This window comes from Salvia hispanica, chromosome 3 (assembly GCF_029641045.1).
Source record: "Salvia hispanica isolate PSC_SH4W2 chromosome 3, Shi_PSC_v1, whole genome shotgun sequence".
Taxonomy (NCBI): Eukaryota; Viridiplantae; Streptophyta; class Magnoliopsida; order Lamiales; family Lamiaceae; genus Salvia; species Salvia hispanica.
Genome location: NC_142694.1, coordinates 51,742,988 through 51,764,391, shown reverse-complemented (window position 1 = coordinate 51,764,391; position 21,404 = coordinate 51,742,988). Strand labels below are relative to the sequence as shown.

The window sequence follows — 21,404 nt, the reverse complement described above, 5'->3', positions numbered from 1 at the left end:
AAGGCGGAGGGGAGAGCTACTTTTAAGATTTTAGTGTAAACTTTTGAAGCTGAAAATCCATGTTGGTATTGTAAGGATAATATGTTATTTTATGGAATGAGAGTGAAAATGAGAAATATTAGGATATATCTCCGTCTAATTTGTTATGCTAATTAGCATAAGTAAATGCGGCTCTACAATTGTGTACTTGAGTTTCAAATATTTTTTAATAATAAAGAGAATGTATTCCCTTCCTCAATTCCATAGTAGTGGAGACATTTATTTTCGATACAGAGATTAAAAAATATGTGTAATGTGTTAAATAAAAAGATAATAAAGTAAGAGAGAGGATAAATTAGAGAGAATAAAGTAAGAGAGAGGAAAATATAAATGAGAAGAAATGTGTTAACTTTTACTAAAAAAGAAAAAATAACTCTATTATTATGAAATATATTAAAATGACAAAATAACTCTACTATTATGGAATGAATGGAATAACGTATTGTGTATCTAAAGATAACGAGTCTTGATTCTGAGGGGTCAACTAGACCTTCATGTTTTGCAAAGAAAGTCTCAGACCTTGTCCGGTCACTTAACAGGAGTTATGGGCCTGATTCGCACCAAACTAAGGTGCAACTTGAAAACAGGCTTGATTTTAATGGGCCTGAATAACCAATAGAATTTATGGGACTAGTTTGTAAAGTCTGAAAGGAGTCAAGCCCGATATGAGAAATGAAAAAGGTTTGTTGATGAATATACTATGAAGCCCGATATGAGAAATGAAAAAGGTTTGTTGATGAATATACTATGAAATTCACGGTACTCCCTCCAGTCCATAGTAATGAAGTCATTTTATCATTTTGGTACGTTCCAAAGTAATGGAGTTATTTCCTTTTTTAGTAAAAGTCAACAAATTTTTCCACATCTACCTTATTTTCTCTTACTTTTTTTTCTCTCTTTATCTCTCTATCTTTTTTATTTTTCACTTTATTCTCTCTTTACTTAATTCACTTAACGCAATTTTTTCTAATCTCCATGCTAAAAAGAAACGCTTCAATTGCTGCATAAGAGAGGAAGTAGTATACAGAATGCTGTTGAAATTTGGAATAAAGAAGTGCTTATTGATATGCATTGGATTGATGAGAGTCTCAAAGTAAGTTATATTCTCACCCCTTGCCGCTTGGATCCAACTACTTGTCAATGAATTGGGCCAATCACATCTCGCCAAATCCCATGCACCTCGCCCATGCCAGTTGGCTCTAATATTATGGTTGTACTTATCCACATTATTTTTCATGGGATGATGGTATGGGAGAACATGTTTTCTATACAATGAAACCGAACTGAATTTAACTAAATTCTCTTATATATTGATATTACACATAGTACTTTTATATATTTGCATTATGGGTTTTTTATTTTGTTCATTTATTGATATATTATACACACACTTTTATATATTTGTATTATGGGTTTTTTATTTTGTTCATTTGAAATTATTTTAAGTATTACTTATATTAAATTGCCTATTCATGCGTGTAGTCCTCGTACACGCGATTCAAAGTTTTATAAGAGCAAAGAATCTCACATCGGTGAAGTGGGCACACTTATCAAATCAAATACAATTAAAAATAAATATCCCTAAATAGATTCGACCACGCATGTACTACGTTTCTCGTTATGTATGTTTCTTTTAGTACTACTTACAAACTTTTAATACACACCTTCATGCACAATAACATACTGGAGTACATATTAAACCTTTAATTTATTGAAGGTGAAAATAGGCGGGGAGTGATCAATTGTTAACTCATCATTTAATTGCTAACTATAACTAATTTAAGGCTATAGAATTTTAGAAAATGTATGGTCTACAATTTACCATGTGTAATTTTCATTTTTATTAATAAAATCAAAAAGGATAAAAAAAAAACTCCAAATTAGGATTTTGGATGAAAATGTCAATATAGTATTTCGAAAATATTAACAGAATGTTTTGAGAATGTCAACACAATGCTTTAAGAATGTTAACTCATTGCTTATATTGACATTCTACATGTATTATAATGACATATTTTATATAGTATGTTGACATTTCTGCTTGTACGAAAAAATTAAAGATTTTTTTTTTCTTCAAATTTTGACGTCGGAACATATGCATGTAGGATATTGTTGGAATCCTTATGAAATTATCTTTAATTTGATATATGTTATATGAATTTAGAGTTTTGGGATTTCTTTTAAAAGTTAGTTATAACTGTAGTTAATTGACATTAATACCCCTATTGATATTTTTTGAAATTAATCATATGGCTTTATTGATGTTTTTCGTTGATCGTATTGACATTTAGGGATTAATGATCTAAGCCCTTAATATAAATATCTAATGTCTATTATTTATTTATAGTTAGCAATTAAAATATGAGTTAAAAATATAACACTCCTCGAGAATAGATACTAGTACTAGTGTACTACTATATGCTGGGAGAACTCGTACCAAAAAATTAACTTATTAAAAAAAACCTCATTTAATCTCAAAATTTAATACTACCTATAACTAATGTGAGACATAGTAACAGTTTATCTCACCTACTAATTCATTTATTCTTTTTCCTTCCTTCAAAATACTTCAAAATAATTTAATAATATAAACTTAAAAAATTAAACCTATTCATTTATTTTTGGTTATAAATAAGTAAAAAATTAGTAGCATTAACCAGAGTGCCATGTAGTGCATTCGTGGGTGCTACGTCGTAGCTACTGTTGATGAACTCTATTTACCAATTACATCACGCCACGTCTCATATCTCAGTTCTATTTAACAAGGATATTAGAGTTTGTTTCCTTCAATGTAAAGGAAATGGAGATCTGGTGATGCACCGCTCTCTTCCTCACTCACTCTGTGTGTGTGTGTGTGTGTGTGTGTGTGTGTGTTACATAAATGTGTATAAGCGTGTGTTCCCTTCATCCTTGTGAAAATGTGGAGAAAAGAGGAAAATGTTTGATTAGCTCTGGCTTTCAGAATGTGATAAACAAGCAAGAGAAATATTTATTGTGCTTATTGTATATGATATATGATAAATAGTAATGCACACAAGAATTGGTACAAGAATTACTTCATATCTTCTTGAATGAGTATTTTTGAATTGCTACATTCTGAGAGCCAGAGCTAATCACTCAGTTTCGCCCCCCGGCAACGCATTCAGATCAAAGGCCGGCATCTTCATCGCCGTCTTCGTCTTGCTCGCACAAATCTGTAGACAGTGAGTATCAAACAGTTATAATCACCACTTTTACCATCTACTCTTTCTACTTATCTACTTATACGTATGTATACCTACCTTCTCCTGCAGCATTTTATTCTCTTCCTCCAGCAGCTTCTCCTGTTCTCACATCAATACATTTATTTATTAAGGTAGGTGACTCCGATTTACTCCATCCGTCCCACAAGAATATGCACTTTCTAATTTTAAAAACTCTTTTCTCTCCAATAAGATGAGATCCATTCTCCAAAAAAAATACCTTTAACTATTTACTCTCTATCTTTGTCTTACTTCACCAATTTTGCATTAACACTCATGCCAAACCCAAAGCGCATACTCTTTTAGGACAGATGGAATAGTATTTTATTTACATCTCGATCTGCAATTTCATCTAGTTTCTCCTCATACACATTTGAATACACTAGTCCTTTTATAATCATGACATAGCTCCGCCTTGAAATTATCAAAGATTTATGCAGTTCATGTGTAAATTACAAGGAGGGAATGTGTACCTTTCCGTGAAGGCTAGATAAAGACCCCAGAAGCAAATTTGTCTGCACAACCAACACAATTACTTATCATATAAAACTCTTAAACACGAAAGTAAAAAAAAAAGGGTGAATAGAGCATCAAAGGAAAACGACACCCTAACAAAATCTGTAGATAAACTCAACTCAGTCCACTAAGAGGTGGTCTCCTGTAAGGAAGGACATCCAGTCAGACTGCCTTACTCCATAGGCAAAACAGGCAAATTGATCATAAGACAGAACACAACTTCTCTAAATCTTATACTAGTATTATACTCCTTCGGTCTCATCTCACCGCAGTTGAGTTATTCCGTTTTTGGCAGTCCCATTATAATTAAGTCATTTTTTTACGGAAGAAATCAACAAAATTAACCTTTCTTACTGGACTCATTCCTACACTATTCCACTTAATTCATTGAAAACTCTTCTTTAATCTATGTGCCCAAAAGAAACACCTAAGCATTGTGTGACGGAGGGCTTAATTCTTTCTTTGGCCTCCTGGTCCCACCTCTGGCTTGTTAAAGGTTGGAGATTCAATCGGCTTAGCCAAGATTTTAAGCTCAGCACAAGTACTCTTTATCTACTTTTCATGTAATTGGGCATAACATAACACAGTGGCCTAATTGCTATATCTGCCTAGTCATGGTTAATACAAATGGCTTCCAAAAGACCAAGTAAGACTTATAACTTTTGGCAAAAAGAAAAAGATGGGATTTTTTGATATCTGAGATGAGCATGAAATTAAAGTCTAGTTAGGTACCTTAGTTGCCTACTCATGGTTGGTACAAATGGCTTCTAAAACCCAAAAGTAAGACTGATAGCAAAATGAAAAAAGATGGGATGCTTAGATAGTTGAGATGAGCATGAAAGTCAAGTTAGGTACCTTAGTTGCTCGGGTCTGTAGTAGTGCAGTTTCAAACTGTTTCTCCAGATGTACAAAGTCTGTGACGCTGAGATCATCGACGCTTGGCTTGTCGAGCTCCCTGCAAACATAAGATGAGTTATTGTAGCCAAGCCACGAAATGCAGACTTAAGAAAGTAAAGTAGAGGGATGGACTGTCTTACCTATCCACAATTTGAAGAAGCTCTTGACATTTGAGAAAACGTGAGTATTTTGAATATTGAGCCTGACATGAAAACAGAAAATCCTTCATAATATAGAATTTTTGTTTCATTTAGTTTTAGGCACACCATCACCACCCTAAACTGATTTTTAGAGACTAATTGACATTCAACATTTTAAAGGGAAAAAAGATTCTTACTACGTTCTGTTTTAAAATTCAGTAAGGGGGAGTAGAAAATATCGAGAATCAAACTCCGGAAAATAGAATAAACTTAAAGAGAACTAAAGATAGATAATTGGTCCATGAATCAGAAAATAATGGCCTGGTGTGTATTATTTATAAACGTACACAAGCTAAAAAGAACCACCCATACATACTGCTATCTTCATAAAAATAATGATTGCTACTGTATAAAATGCTTATAATTCTACAGAAAAAGTAATCAAATTAAGCATATGCTGCATACATATATCTATCTATTTACATTTCTATGTAGTTCTTATGTACATTTACAAATCTTTGTAAACATAAATACATTTACTATGTTATACACATGGTTACATAAGTTATCCTATAAACATGTGCATTTTAGAATGAAGATCGTCTAATAACATGTCATAGGCATAGGCATATAGTTACACATGTCCATTTTGATTATGGTCCGAACTTTGGAGCGAATTATTAAAATGCCACAAACCTTAAAAATAACAAAATATCTATTGAATTTTCATGGAAGTTGCAAAATAGCCAGATTTTTAGAAAATGCAAGAAAATGTCTTGAACTTTCATGGGAGTGGCAAATATAGCAAGATATTGAACTTGAAAATGCAATAAATGTCATGAACTTTCATGGGATTGAAATTTCAAGCTTTGAGCTATGAGGTGGAAAATCTGAAGGTGAAAGTTGACATGTCCATTCTGCTAATATTCTTTATCCTACCCGAAGTTGAACAAAGTCTCTTTAACATTAAAAATTGAAAATAAACATCTCAAATATGATGTTTACTGAACTTGAAACAGCACAAGGTGGAATAGAAAACTTCTACAGAATTTGCACATTACATACATGTCAACTTCGAGTCTTCCATGTTACAGATCAAAGCAAAAGTGTAAGTTCAGGCCAAGCTCCGTGAAAGTTGTGACATTTATTTTTTCCATTTCACCTTACACGAAAGTTCAATAGATTTTTGTATTTTCAAAGTTCAGGCTGTTTTATGGATAGTTCCAAACTTTAGGACATAAACTACAATACCCTCTAGTTATGCGTAAGTGTGGTAATATACAACAAAAATTCTATGTAGGCAAATGACTATATGGAATTTTATTCATCTACGGCAGGATACAGGGAATCACCACATGACATACTCATCTATATTATACACAGACAAAAACATTCATGCATGTATTTACTTTTCAAACTATGTAGGAACAATGATAGAAGTTAGTTGGGGGGGGGGGGGTGATCAATAAGCTTTAGAGACCGAGACAGCAAAAACCCCCACCGAGAAGAAAATAGTAAAAGACTCAAAACTAATATACTCATATAAGCGAAAAGTAAACGATCACAGGATAAACACCTTCGAGAAGGCCACACCTCCAAGGAGGGCAATGCCGGCAGCTTGACAAAACTCAAATAAATTTCTGAACACAAGTAACCCTGTGTATAAACTTACTAAAGATTCTAACTCGAAATAGTAGTCAAAGAATGTAAACTCCTAAACATGCTCAACCCAGGCAAAGATAAACTAAACATACTAAGAAATATGAAAAAAATCTGCAGGAAAAAGAAAAGGGAAGTAACTGAAAATGCTAATGCTGCTCATCCAACTTTTTCCATTTTGCTTAAGAAAACACAACCAGAAGTTAAAAAGAAAACGAGAACAGTGTAGGGAAGGCACAGAGACTAAGCAAATACAAGTGTATGAGAAAGAAGGATAAAAACTGAAGCATGGGGGTTTATAGGTTTCAGAACGAGCACTTGTTTTGATAACTTTTGTAATATTGCACAAACTGTTCCTTAATGTGAGGTAAGATGACACACCTTGCATGCATACCCGCAGATATGTTTTTGGCTTTACCAACAAAGAAACCCAAACAAAGGCCTAAACGGTTAAACCACATTAATTTCATAGGCAGAATTGCTTACCTGTGACTCACCAACTTGATTGGAGGGACCTGCTTCTGTCTCAGCCCGATTATGATACCGTTGAACAATCTCACTCAAGCTGGATAGCAATTTAATTTCAGGGAAGTGAGAATATCATTAAAAACACCAAAAGACAAAAGTTCACATGCAAGATTTATAACAGATTAGTTAATAATAGTGCAGTCTATAGGTAAATATCCAGAAATCCTTGATCCATCTATCAATCAAAAATTGAATATTAAAATAAAAACTAAAATAGGGATCAAGATTCGCGATTATCTCTGTCTGAAATCACAAGTCGTGAACAGCAACCCTTCCTCTGTCTCTCTCACTCTGAAACTGAGATATGTATCGGACCCTTTCTGTCCGTGGTGCCACCACCCGCCGCCCTTTCTCTCAGTAGAAAATTGGTGCGGTGAATGTGGAAAGAAATAGCGACGCGCATGAATGAGCAAGTCGAATGGACAGAGAAAGGCAGAGCTGAACATAACCACCATTTTTAGAGCAATTCCGAGAGTTTAGGGAACTCATCATGAACACACCCGGACCTGATGTTCTCAAATGTTCAAGTCATTCCACGAAAATGGGAAAAGACGGTGCTGAAATTCAATTTTTATTACACTCTAATATGGAGTTGCCTACGTTCAATGAAAGTGACATGGTCTCTTTGATAGCGAGGGCCGAACAATACCACTTTGCACAACACACCGGTGGAACGCGACATGCATGTGGTGCTAATTTCTCTATCCGGTCTGGCATGGATTAAAATCCTTTTGTCTTTCGCCATTGCTTACTTAGGAAGGCATTGCACGTGAACTCCGAAAGTAGTTTGAAATAAGTTTCACTTATGTTTGAACGCCTATGAAGCATGACGTGCCACTACATAGGATGGGTCCTTGAACGGTTTTTGATATTCGCTTACCTCAGTTTCCAGAGCTAACATACCAGCAATACGTTGGTTATTTCTTTGGAATCTCAAACCCCGCAAAACAGTTACTACGAAATATACAAATATCTAAAGCTTCTAAGATGCATCCAAAGACTTCCTTGACAATCCCTCCGTGTACGCACCCCCGGGCGATGGCCATACCCCATCGTTAAGCCACATCTACCTCAACCTCCATCCTATCCTATGAACGACAACATGGCTACGTTCATGGGTCCAAGGGTGAAATTTTTGAAGGTGAATCAAAGTACGACGACCTTTACACTGCATACCCTCATTCCAAAGTATTTCAAATGAAGAGTTTGGAAAGACATCGCCTTGGGGACTTGGTTTCAAAAGTGGGTTAAAGCTTGGTCCAACCCTTTGATGTCCGGTAAAAACATTGCAAGTTTTAGTTCGGGAGGACAATGTTGAGAATGGTGAAACGCTCCACGACGTCGACTACATAGAATTGGAGGACTCCGACTTAGAAGATCCTAGAGAAGGTTCGATTTCAAGTCCAATGTTTTAGCTTTGTGGACAAGGCTATTTTTTTTGGGAGGGGGTGCCTTTATTTGCAACATTGAGGCAATTACAAAGATGAGCTTGCTGAGTTGAAGGAAGTGGAGGTCGTTAGTTGTTACAACGTTGTTACGACAGTTCCAAAGGACTACTATAAGGTGGAATTAACATTGTGGCAGTCATGAAATGGTGGAGTAAGTGGCCATCATGCTATCTTTTCCTTGCAAGCACCAAGTTCAAAACAATGTCATCTTTATTGCTTCATTTCTTTAACAACTTCTTTGGTAGCTTCTTTGCACAACAACAAAAGGAAAAACATAGCTCCCGGTAAGAAACATAAAACTAAGTCCATTCAATTCATGAATTCTAATTTCAAAATTGGTGAAGTTTATTATTTGGGTATGAGAGGAATAAGATTCACTTGATTGGAATACTATCTATGAGGTTTCGATCTTCAAGGGCTAGAGAACCTAGTATGCATAATAAGTCTAAGAAAAGAGTCTCCTATATCAAGTTGTGTTAAAGGTTCTACTAAAGACACAAGAACCATATCCACATCTACAAAACAAAAATGCAAAACGGAGCACGATAGTTGAAAATAAAGGGCATGATGAAGAAATGGATGATGGAGAACTTGAGCAAGAACAAGTTGGGAATATTGATGTATCAAACGAGAAGAGTAAGAGGGATTCGTTTCTTTGGATACCAATGATGACAAAGAGGTGAGAATGACTATGTTAAAGATGACAAGGATTGAGGAAGATTTGAAGTTAGACATAATATGCAATGGTTTACTACTTTATGTTTTAATTGTTGTGCAAAAACTTAAATGATTAGACATTATGTCCTAATTATTATGCTGAGATTTAAGATAATATGTTTCCTACATTTTCTAAAATTTTGTACTTTATACTATTAATTATTCTATATATATTAATATTAAATTTATTAAATTATTTTATCAACCGATATGTTCCGCTATGCAGACCGCCATATTATAAGGATCTCAAATAATAAATTACTACGCAATAAGCAATTTTGAATAGGAGGCATGGTCATTAGAAATAATTTACGAATCATGCTTTTGTGTGGAGTAGAGAAGTGGTAATGAAAGAGTTAGTTTAAGGAGCTTGATTTTCGAAAGAGTTGATTTTATTAGAAGGTTAAATAATGCGAGTGTGAACGGAATGGCTTGTTTTGCTTAAACTGTATTCAAGACTGGAGGTATCCAGCCGGAGCTTATGTAGAAAATACTTCGAATAACTCTAAACTATAAAAAATCTCAAATATGCAAACATCTAAGTAGATTTGAATAGGGTAAGTTCTAATAGAGTTTTTGGATTAGAACATTTTATGGAATAGCTAGTTCCAAAGATTGAAGGATTAGAAACGATCAATTGATTATATAAGAGGATACTAATTTTAAATGTGGTGACTCTACCTAGTACTGTTGTTTGGTTGGTTGTTTACTATTTGGGACACTTATACAAAATTGTGAAATGCATGTGAAGGCCCATTTTCAAAAATTTTAAACTTTAATACTAGTATATGTTACTATTTTGATTTTCTCCTCCATAACCTATCAACATGGATTTTGTTATTGGAAGATCAAACCTAGACTAATCCATGAAATAAAATCTAAAACATGCTTTATATTTATTATCAAGCTAGCGCCAGCTATATTTACCTATATATTAAGGCCCATAAGCTTAATCGAACTAAATGAGTTTTCTAAATTGCTTTAAATTAACAAATGAAAATACTATGACATCATTAAAGTAAATACACATCCTCTTATGTTCAGACTAGACCTAAGAGCATGAAGATATAATACTTTTAGTTAGTTTATAATTTTTTGTAAAAAAATAAAATGCAATATATATAGATATTTAATTAGAAATTAAAGTATAAGTTAGTTATACAAAGTTAATAATTTAAAGCTATTTCAACTAACAATTTGCTCACAATCAAACCGAGAGTAATGGCCAGTTTATGACTTTATGCTACTCATTTAAACAATGAATTTCACCAGAAAATATATCAAAGCAACATCCATGTTTTATTTATTCAATCTATAGCCTTATAGCCTTGGGACTAGCCATATTACACACCTAAAATCTATGCAAAATAACTATGTTTCTCTATAATTTCAACTATTTCTGTTTTGAATAAATACAAAGCTTAACTATGTTTGTAAAGATAAGTGCACTATGTACTATGTAGTAACTTTAGAATAAATATCTATAAGTTCTACTATGTTTCTCTATAATTTCAACTATTCTAATGTTTGAATAAATACAAAGATAACTATGATCGAAAATATATAAAGGATAACACAAAAACAAACACTATCTTATAAGTCACAAATTGGAAACGCAATTACTAGCGTTGAAAAATGGCTAAAATTTAGGGCACAAGGAAAAGCGTCCTTAAGAAGGATAAATTTATCTACTATATGTATCAAGCTTTTGGGTTTCTAAGATGTTTCAAATTGTGCCCCTTAATTTTTGTTGAGACGCCAAGAATGGGGATACTTTTTTAAAGCATGGGTGATGTATTTAGAAAACAAAAATTAAAGTCCTTAGTGTAATACCTTAATCGTTCTTTTTATGTCGTGTAACTCATGTATAGCGTACAACCTTTCAATGCATCGCAATATAGAAATGATCCTTAAAAGTCAAAACGTTCAAGGGTAAATTTTTTGATTACATACCGAAGTTGTCAAGTTTGATTTTTTCCGCAGTTTGAAAACATGTGGTGCAAAAATGTAATTTTGTGTGTAGAGTGGAGCCAAAATAATGAGTTTTAAGAAAGCTAAAACCAAGTTTTTCAAACGGTAAGATGTGCTAAAATAAAAATATTTATAGATCATAAAGCACAAGACAATGTTTTGTTTTGGGTGCTTACCATAGCACTGAATGGACCCATTGTGATGTTTGTATGTACATAGCAAACACTTCTGATCTTTATAAGTGTACAACCTTAATGACATAAAATGAAGAAGATTAAACAAGAATATATAGTTTTACTTCTTATTTATTATTTATGAAAAGTTATCCCAATTTATCATTAGGTAGAAAATATTTTCAACATCATCAAAAAACGATATTTTACTCTCCATCAATCTTGTGCTTGTAGGAAAAATTAGTTATAGCATCTGCTAAAAATTCAAAGCGTAGGACTTCATTCACTGGAACAGTCTCAAATATCTTTTAAAGTTGCAAATTTGTTGAAAGGTCATACGTTACTATAGGTACAATAACTAGTGTGTTGATATTATACAAACACTAATATTTAAAAATAAAATCATTAGACATTGTTTTCAGCACAAAACAAGTAGTAGTTGACAAAACTGTGCATGCAATATCACTAAAGAAAAGCAAATATATCAAAATTAAATGATAAACTAAATGCATGCAATGTAATAACAGCCACAAAGAATATAGCTAGTAAACATAAACTAAATGAAGGCTTTCATAATCACCCAAATGAAATAGTAATTGTCTATGTGTATTTTTAACTCTCGAGGTATTACCAGGAGCTACTCATTACATAAATAATAATAACTAATCACCATTCCAAATTCACCAATGACAAAAGGTTTTGGTTGTTGATGGACATGAACCAACACCAACACATAGGTATAGGTGACACAGTTCAAATGAGATTGGGCTATAACTAAGCACCTTGCCCTTATCGCCTATTTTACCGTGGCTTCGGGCAATCTAAAGTGAGTAATAAGCTGATTAATAAGTAATCTCTGATGTGTTATGTATATTCCCTCGGAGGAGCCTAAAATGCCTTCTAATCCTTAACAAGAGTAGACCTGCCAAAAGCCATTTTGCAAGAGACGAGTCTCTATCATGCTTATCAGTATATATTCATTAAACACAAGTCCATAAAAGAAAAGGTCGAATATCAATTGCAATTGCTAAGAGCTAAGTTCGCCTATTCTATCTCAAATTTCAACATTATTGCATGTCACCAAATCTCATCCTGCCAATGCCAAGTGAAAGCTCTAACTGAAACTACAAGGTTGGTGGTTGGGTTGGTGGCTACTTTTAAGGGCATCATTTTATGCATTTTGTTGCACTAGATAAAGACACTGCTCACATGCACATGCACTATTGAGCAGGAAGCTATAGGATAGAAAATGAGCAGCTAGCTAAAAACATTTGTGTTTACTGTTTCCCAAGTAGATTTGAGATTGCACACCTAAGTCAAAATCCACTAAGTCTAAGCACGTCTCTTACTTCAAGGCTAAGTAATTCTGTGAGCGACAAGTAACCGCCACCATTATAGTTGTACAATTAATAAAAATATTCAGAGAAAATCACTTCGTAAGTCGGGAAAATTCTAATTGGAAGCGAATTCCGATGCACACGGTTCCAGATAAGCTTAAACAAAACCACAGTAATTGTACGACAAAACATGAGGTAACAAATACTCCTATCTGGGGGGCAAATCAAAATATGATTATGCTAAATTAAGACCCAAATCGTGATCACTCAAGCACGAGATCTAAACTCAGGCATGGAAAATAGAGCTTAATTAAATAAAAATAAAATAAAAAAGGAACCTGTTGGTGCTGCAGAAGTGGTAAGGCTTCCCCCGGCAAGAGTAGATAATGACGCCGATGTCGAGGTCGCAGAGCACCGATAGCTCCTTGGCCTTTTTAAACAATCCATTCCGGCGCTTGGAGAAGGTGACCTGGCGCGAGCTCTTATCCTCGATTCGCTTGATCTCGAGCTTCCTCCTCCCCATTTTCCCCCAAAATTAGGTCTCAAAATAGGGTGGCATTGAGAGGTTGGGTTTTTTTATGTGATGTGAAAAAATAAGGGTGGGGGAATCGGGGATAAAGATTAATGCGGGGTAGAATAGAAGCGAAACGACGTGGAATCTAGTTTGGAAAGGGGAGGGGAGGACTGACGTCTAAATATAGTGAAACACATGTCGTAGTCACTGTGGCCTCTAGAAGCGGCGGGGTGAAAAAATTAAAATTAATTTATTCGAAATAAGGGACACGGGCTTATTCAACACGTGTGTAAATCAATCAATCCGACGTGGGCTCTACATACATGTGGTGTGTGTTGCACATTCAAGTCAATGGGACAACAACTCTTGATAGTTGATATGGTATGTAATAGCTACATTTATTTGTGTAATATATGTTCCTATTGGGGGTATGAAAATAATTGTATTCTAGTTTAAAGGATTGTGTCATACGGACTATTATCTAATGGATCACAATGAATTCAATATTCAACGCACTTTTTCAAATCGCTTATAATTTATCTACACCTATTTAACTAAGCATTCATGCTCATCTCAAATTTATATATTCCTTTTGTCTATGAAAATTATACTTATCTTTTCATTTCAAGATGTTCACGAAAAATAATTCATATAAAAGTGAAAAGTTTCTATCAAATTATTAATATACTATTCTATTTATTTTTCTCTTTATTTCACATATTTAACCCATTTTTTTTCATTCTCTCAACTATTTTATCAATTTCTCATTAAAAGATAGAGTATATTATTTATCCAAATAATTTTTTTTAATGAACGGATGGAGTACTATTATTAGCTTATTATTCAATTTCATCAATTTAATTTACAAAATTATCTAAATTTAATCAAATATGATTTGTTATATTATTGGGCATGTGACCTAAATACTTTATTTTTATAGAAAGGATAATATAACTTTTCATATTGTTCCTCTAATCAATTATGTGCGTGTACTTATCTAAATCCAAATAAAAAATAATTTCATAATTCATTATAGTCTCATTTACGTACACTAAAACTAATTCTTATTAATTATCCGAACTGTTTGAATTGACTTATGTTCAAAGTTCGAACACATTTTTTTCCTAACCGGCACAAACTATATTATGAAAATAATATTATTACTACTAATTCCCTTCGTCTCTTTCTGTTTTACTCAAATAAATAGTGTGGCAAATGGCAATATCCGAGTATCCGACCATATCTTTATATCCAAAACTACAGTTTGCGGAATTTGTGGAATTCCATTTGGCAGTACCCATTCGCTTGTATTCGAGTTACTATTTGATTTATTAATGTTCTTTAATCTTTCTTGAAGTTTAAAAATAGACACTATATATTTTTCAACTTTACTCGATGTTGAAGTGAAAGAAGCCAAGGAAGTTTTCACATTGAAATGTTATTTTCTAAACAGTTTAAGTTTGTATCCAATTATTTTAACAAGTACTACTATATACAGTTTGTATCCCCAATTAAGACTTCTTATGATATCAATTTGAATAGTATAAGTATTAAAGTAGGGGTAAATATTTGGAATTTTGTCTAATATGTTCCGATTTGGATATTCAAAAGTTCATAAAAATAAATCCAAATCAATTTGAATTGTCTAAAAATCTAAACCGAGCTATGAAAACCAATCTAAATCGAAATATCAAAATTTCATAAAAATGTCAAGTAAACATAAATCCGAATATATCTATAAAACTATGAGTAAAGACCAAAATTGGTCATAAACATATGACCATTTTACGTATTTGGTACTAAACATTATCTTTTGGATTTTTTGGTCCTGAACATATGGAAATTTGATCATTTTGGTCCTGGACTAACGGTTTCATTAAAAACTAACGGTTAAAGGATTTAATCCCGATTTTGACCAAATTAAACTTTTAATTCTAATTTTTTACTCCCTAATTATTTTTATAAATATTCTTTTAAAATTAGAATTAAATAATATGTTTAGGGTACTTATTTCTTCAGCATCGTGGTCGATTTTACTTCAATTTCATCTTCTTCATTCCTCTTCCTCTCAAACCCTAGTTATGGAGCGATCGACTTTCAGCAAAGGGTTTAATCAGCGCTGATACAACTTGAAGAGAACACACCGAGCTCATCGACATTATCGCCTTCACCCTCCGATTAAAACCGCTGTCACAAACACGTCCTTGTTTAACAGCAACAACTCCTTCATCGTCACCGCCGCCTTCTCACGCACCTTAATTCTGAAGCCAGGGTCGCAGAGGATCTCCTGCAGCTGCGAGAAAACGCTAGATTTCAGCACGAGATCTTGCAGATTCATGTCGAAGCCGCGCAAGAGCCGCTCCTGAAGAGCTGAAATTCCGTTGAACAACTCATCCTCATCGCTCGATTTCGCGCCGGATATGGGCAGCGACGATAGGATTTTGGTCAAATTAGAGACGATTTCGCGGTCGATCAAGGCGTGGAGCTCCGATTCCGCCTCGGCGGCGAGGCGAGAGACCTCGTGCGACCGGAGGCGGCGGGTGACGAAGGAGACGAGGCCGAGGCGCGACGGCTTGGAGTCATGGAGCTCCTACGCAGCGTCGGCCAGCTGCGAGAGGGAGAAGTGGTTCGGATTCGCCGCTAGGATTGAGCTCGAAGCTGTTCAGAGCTCCAGCAGCAGTTTAATGGCGGAGGCTGAAGAAATAAGAACCCTAAACATATTATTTAATTCTAATTTGAAAAGAATATTTATAAAAATAATTAGGGAATTAATTAAATAGGGAGTGAAAAATCAGAATTAAAAGTTTAATTTGGTCAAAATCAGGATTAAACCCGTTGACCATTAGTTTTTAACGGAACAGTTAGTCCATGACCAAAAGATAATATTTAGGACCAAAAACGTAAAATAACCATATAATTTTAGCCTTTACTCTAAGACTATCAATAGACTTTTTCTTACGCATGTAAAAGTCTAAAACAACTAAACACACTTTTTCATACACATGTAAAAGTCTTAAACAGCTAAACACAATGGGTATACAAATACAAAATTAGAAGAATGTGCAAGTAACAATTGTACCACCCAAAATAGCACCGACAAACCTGCTGCCGGGCTTTCGTTGGGCTGTGCCCTACATGTTCTTTAAACAAAATTTCTAACTGTACGTTTTAATTCGACATAGTTCTTAATTCTCATACTACAATTCATTCCACGCGGCAGGTTTCTCTCTCCCTATGCGCATAATTATGTGTTTCGATGAACTGAAAACTGGTTTTACATAGTTCACTAAATAATGATACTATGATAATTGGCTACTTTTACAATATCTAGCTAGAATCATTCTTCAACACACTGCGAGCAGAAAATACATGTCATTCAGAGGAAGAGGCGGCCGCGGCCGTGGTGGCCCCCCTAGAGCCAAGCAAATGCCCTTCGATCTTTTCCCGGTAACGCCATGCATCCTACTTTTTTTTTCTTTTTTTCTTTTTAATAAATGCAGTCTAGTTATCTGGCGGCGTAGTAGTTTTGATTCTAGGCCAATTTGATTGATTGATAGGAAATTCCGATAGGCGTTGTGAGGTATTCTGTGGAAGAAGTAAACAAGTACTCTAGGTTTGTGTCTTGGTCACAGAATCTGCACATCTTTTTCGAGACATCTCCTTATCATTACCAAGATAGAAGGCTAACCTTACCGAGTACGTTTCCCCTTTTCAATTTCCGATCATTTTTGCCACTTTGATGGACAATTCTGCCATGATCCGATTTCAAATTAGGGGAGTTTACGTTGAAAGACATATCATGTAGTAGTGGGGATGTGAGTTCGTTTTCTTCCCTAATTTTTTCTAATGTGATTTACATGACTATAATCAATTCTATGGAGATTTATTGTTTAGCACTTTAGCAAAATTTCATCTGTTTTGACTGAGCGTCCTACTGTTCGGTGTAGGCTTGATGGAGCAAAATGTGCTATAAAAATTGAATGGCAAAGCTATATCTCATCTGAATATGTAGTCCTTTGTTGTTAATGAACTTGCAATGCAGTCAAATTGCTACTCATAATTGTGTCTTGAGTTTTTATTCCATGCAATTTTTTACAATCAGTAGGTCTGATATATCTCTATAAATTATTGCAGAATCGCAAAAAGTAGACATAGAGAGGTACTCGGATAAGAAATTGCAGGCAACAAGGGTTAAACAACCACTCCATCACTTAATAATGATGGACAAAGATCATATGCCTGCAGAACTAGTCAGAGGTCAATGTTCTGTTTCTATATTAAACAACTGTCGTAGTTTGTAGCATCAATTTTCTGATTGCCTGTGAATTTCTTGGTCTCATGTATGTCATATATTCTTTCACGTAACAGGTGGACATCACACTGTCAAGAGAGTCAAGTGGGACAATGAAATAGGTAATAAGTTCCCAAGAATTAATATCCTTATTTGTTGATGTTCATCATAAGCATGGATGTCGCTTAAGTATGCTGCCCGATTTGTGAGCACTTTTTCCATTTGAATTTTCTATTCATAATGTGCTGCTGATTGAATGAAAATTTGTAACGATTATAACAGACTTGAACAAACTTGATCAGTTTGAGAAGCTTGAGGAAAAGAATAAGGTAAATTTTCCATATCTCAACTGAAATTCTTTTTAGCGTCTACTTCGTCTGAGTTACTCGAAGCAATGTCTTACCTTTTGTGCTTTTACTATGTCATTTTGATCATCTTTTCATCTTTTTTTTTGTCTGTGGAATATGTGCTTTTAGGGAACTGAAGAAGAAAACGAAGAGGAGGAAATAGAAGAAGAGGAAAATGAAGACAATGAAGAATTTAGTGATGACGAAGAATATACGAAGGTATTGCTGACCTGGTGCATCTCACTCAATTTGCATAATTTTCACCATAAACCTTATTTTTCTGCTATATTCAACATCTGACAATCTTGTGAATGCTTGTTTTTCAAATTATTCGCTCATTTAAGTTTCCGTTGATTTGTTCGAGATATAATCCCCTGGATGAGAATTATAAGAACTGCAGCTAATACATCTGCAATTTTCAGGGTGAATATGTTGATGATGATGAAGATGACTTAAACATGGATGAGGAGGCGAACGAAGATGGTATACTTGATTTTGCTCATGGCTTTTGCTTTTCAACTTATGTTTCCTTTGATCTCCACTTATGAATTTCTGATATTTGCAGATAACGCGATTTATTGAGTTAGCATCACATTGTTCAACAACTTGACTACATGTGGTATATTTTTGCTTGCAACATAGTAAGCTCTAATTTAGACGGTGTTATAACACCAACTGCTAGTAGGATTTAGACCTGGTTACATGTTATCAATTTTTTTAGATATAGTACTCCGTATTTACGTATTGTAAATGAACTTTTTGGTCTTTGGTTTATTCTCTATGTGGTATTAAGCTAGAATATAACATAACTTCTCTGTTTATAATATAACAGAGTATTAAAAATATGTTAATTAAAATTAGAGAATAACACTGTTGAAATTCACTCTCGTGAATAATTCTCTTAAAATAAACTAAAATGTAGTATCTTCGCGACCAAAACCTAAACAGTTCACGTTGTTTCTTGAAAATTCTTGCTATAACCTATGAAAATAGTTAGGAAAATAGTAAAATACATCCATGATATGCCCGAAGCATAATATTTTACATATTACAATCGCCGGCATTTCTATTTATTTCTTGAAAATTCTTCTCGGAATTCATACAATTTAAATCAGAAGTGTATTTAAATCTGAATATGCGTATCGTCCTTATCTATTTTGAATTAATTTAAATAAACAATTTAATAAGTATAAAGTAACCAGTCAACAGTTCACTCGAAAAACCCTAGATAGAAGCCCAAAAGCAAAAAACGTCGGCTAAGATAAAGCCCAATTCAATACAATCAACCCTAGCTAACAATCGAGATCTGAAAAAATAAATTAGCAGATTTAAAAAAATAAAGAAAATTTAACTATACAAATTCGCAAATTCCAAAGCAGAAACACGAAAATACACACCATAACATAAGAAGATGGTGATAAATCTGAATTTTTTATGGAGAATAATTACCTGATGAACCGTTTGAACGGAGATGGAGGAGGCGAATTTGCAGAGAAAAGGGCAGTCGCGAAGAGAGGAGATAGATGCAGAGTGAATTGGGAGAAAATAATTTTGACCCGTTTAACTAATTTGACCCGAATAGATCCGCGTGTTTTTAAGTTTTGACCCGTGGAATTGAAATGTTGCGATTTGAATTCTTTTGTTCAACCGTGGAATTAAAATCATAGAATTGGAAAACTTAGAATTATAATTCAATTCTAATTCTACGCAATTTTAAAGTACCAAACAATGAAATTGGAATTTAAGACTCCAATTCCAATTCCATAGCTCCAATTCCATGTTCCCAAACACAGCCTTAAAATAAACTAAAATGTAGTATCTTCGCGACCAAAACCTAAACAACTCACGTTGTTTCTTGAAAATTCTTGCTATAACCTCTGAAAATATTTAGGAAAATAGTAGTAAAATACATCCATCTATGCCCGAAGCATAATATTTTAAATATTACAATCGCCGGCATTTCTATTTATTTCTTGAAAATTCTTCTCGGAATTTATGCAATTTAAATCAAAAGTGTATCTAAATCTGAATATGCGTATCGTCCTTATCTATTTTGAATTAATTTAAATAAACAATTTAATATTTTAACTATTAAATCAAATAATTTAAAAATAGAATAAAATTATAAAATGATAGCACTATAAAGTAGTATAAAGTTTAATACTCATTTTGATACAAATCAAATTCCGTAACCAATGTGATACAATGGATGATTATCTATGAAATTAACTCACAAACCACTACATTTATTCATATCTTTTGATAAACTTCAAGTTCAAACTTATAGCTAGTGAGTACATACCGCTGAGTTATATTTGTTGATGAGCATGATTCACTTTAATAGAAGAATTAATAATAATAATAATAATAATAATAATAATAATAATAATTTGTTACTTATATATTTTTTTTCGTTTTTTTTCGCTTGTTATGGTTTTTGAATCTTTTTGCGGCCATTTCCGTTCGAGAGATTTCAGAAAAAAAGGACTTAATTCGCATGTCTTTCGAAATTTAGGATTAATTTCGCTAACCTTTCAAAATAGGGGATCGTGGCATGCGAATTTTTTGAAATAAGTGATTTTTGAGTTTTTATCTATTTTCACTTCTTTTTTCTTAATATTTTTATCACAATATTTATGAATTGGCCAAATTACCCCTATTATTTTCACATATTTTGATGTTTTACTCAACTCATGAATTTTTTACCCAATTCTGCAAATCTGCCGTCTCCACCCATTTCCTCCTCCCCTGCGCTGCCTTCAGGAGATGGGTGTAGAGCCCCTCGAAGCTGTGACGAATTTGCGTGTCAAGATCCGGTGGCATCGGCACCAGCCACCATATACTTGTAAATCATTCTCCCGATTTCCCCCCTAAACCGATTAAATATAGCAGCACTGAGGAATCTGCAACAGCAATAGTAGACTAATTAGGCAAAAACTTAAACATGTAAGCATTCCTTCTTCATTTACAACAATAGTGATGCAACGAATTAGGGTTCAAGTTGAGAAATTTGTATCCATTTCTCTGAATAAAATGCTGAGCTAAAACAGTGCACGTTTTTGCAACAGAAACGCACACGTGCATAATGCAATCAAAATCTGAATAACCAAAGAGGAGGGTGGAGGCGGCGAAGGGGAGGACCGGAGGAGGATGAGGGTGGTGGTGATTTGAAAATATCAAAATTGTGTTCAAAATAATAGAGGGTAATTTAGCCAATTCATAAATATTGAGAAAAATAATAAGAGAAAAGAAAAGAAAATATACAAAAATTCAAAAATCCCATATTATGAAAAATTCGCATACCTTGATCCCATATTCCGAAAGGTCAGCGATAGTAGTCCTAAATTTCGAACGAATATGACTCGTTTTTTTGAAATCTCTCTTTCCGTTTCTAGTTTGGGTGGGGGATAGAGGTGCCCACGGTTCAGGAACCGACGGTTACGGTACGGAACCGCCGATTCCGATTTTGGAAATTGTTGAACCGGAACCGGAACCGCGAAAGTGGTTCGCGGTTACGGTTCCGGTTCCAAAACCGCCGGTTTCAGTTTCGGTTCCGAACTGGCGGTTTTCCGGCTGTTTTTTTCT

At 34.0% G+C, this 21,404-nt stretch overlaps 2 protein-coding genes across 6 annotated transcripts; one reads left to right on the top strand and one right to left on the bottom strand.

Annotated features, from left to right (window-relative positions):
• Positions 1 to 2,960: 2,960 nt before the first annotated feature.
• Positions 2,961 to 13,346, bottom strand: LOC125214803 (agamous-like MADS-box protein AGL31). Of its 5 annotated transcripts, none has more exons than XM_089069147.1 (8): positions 13,006 to 13,345; positions 6,980 to 7,058; positions 6,411 to 6,490; positions 4,835 to 4,896; positions 4,653 to 4,752; positions 3,755 to 3,796; positions 3,317 to 3,362; positions 2,961 to 3,233 (listed from the first exon to the last, which is right to left on the bottom strand). In XM_089069147.1, exons 1-7 carry the CDS (start codon positions 13,188 to 13,190, stop codon positions 3,317 to 3,319), a joined length of 594 nt encoding a protein of 197 aa, XP_088925273.1. In that variant the 5' UTR covers positions 13,191 to 13,345; the 3' UTR covers positions 2,961 to 3,233. The 5 variants fall into 5 exon arrangements, with proteins under 5 accessions (XP_088925273.1, XP_047971920.1, XP_047971923.1 ...); XM_048115963.2 differs by having other exon boundaries at positions 3,321 to 3,362; positions 13,006 to 13,343; XM_048115966.2 differs by lacking the exon at positions 6,411 to 6,490 and having other exon boundaries at positions 13,006 to 13,343.
• A 2,936-nt stretch (positions 13,347 to 16,282) lies between these two features.
• LOC125209455 (uncharacterized) lies at positions 16,283 to 18,587 on the top strand. Its single transcript, XM_048109055.2, has 8 exons — positions 16,283 to 16,628; positions 16,739 to 16,877; positions 17,316 to 17,438; positions 17,550 to 17,594; positions 17,755 to 17,801; positions 17,949 to 18,038; positions 18,242 to 18,302; positions 18,385 to 18,587. The coding sequence occupies exons 1-8, from the start codon at positions 16,551 to 16,553 to the stop codon at positions 18,399 to 18,401; spliced, it is 600 nt and encodes a 199-aa protein (XP_047965012.1). The 5' UTR covers positions 16,283 to 16,550; the 3' UTR covers positions 18,402 to 18,587.
• The last annotated feature ends 2,817 nt before the right edge of the window (positions 18,588 to 21,404 follow it).

Excerpts from the sequence above, each read along its gene's own strand:
- LOC125214803 (XM_048115963.2), bottom strand. The coding sequence starts at position 13,190 with ATGGGGAGGAGGAAGCTCGAGATCAAGCGAATCGAGGATAAGAGCTCG. Across the intron at positions 4,897-6,410 it reads GAGGTGTGGCCTTCTCGAAG|GCTCAATATTCAAAATACTC; the intron begins GTGTTTATCCTG and ends TTTTCATGTCAG. Across the intron at positions 3,234-3,320 it reads ATAAAATGCTGCAGGAGAAG|ATTTGTGCGAGCAAGACGAA; the intron begins GTAGGTATACAT and ends CACTGTCTACAG.
- LOC125209455 (XM_048109055.2), top strand. The coding sequence starts at position 16,551 with ATGTCATTCAGAGGAAGAGGCGGCCGCGGCCGTGGTGGCCCCCCTAGA. Across the intron at positions 16,878-17,315 it reads TAGAAGGCTAACCTTACCGA|AATCGCAAAAAGTAGACATA; the intron begins GTACGTTTCCCC and ends AAATTATTGCAG. Across the intron at positions 17,802-17,948 it reads AGCTTGAGGAAAAGAATAAG|GGAACTGAAGAAGAAAACGA; the intron begins GTAAATTTTCCA and ends ATGTGCTTTTAG.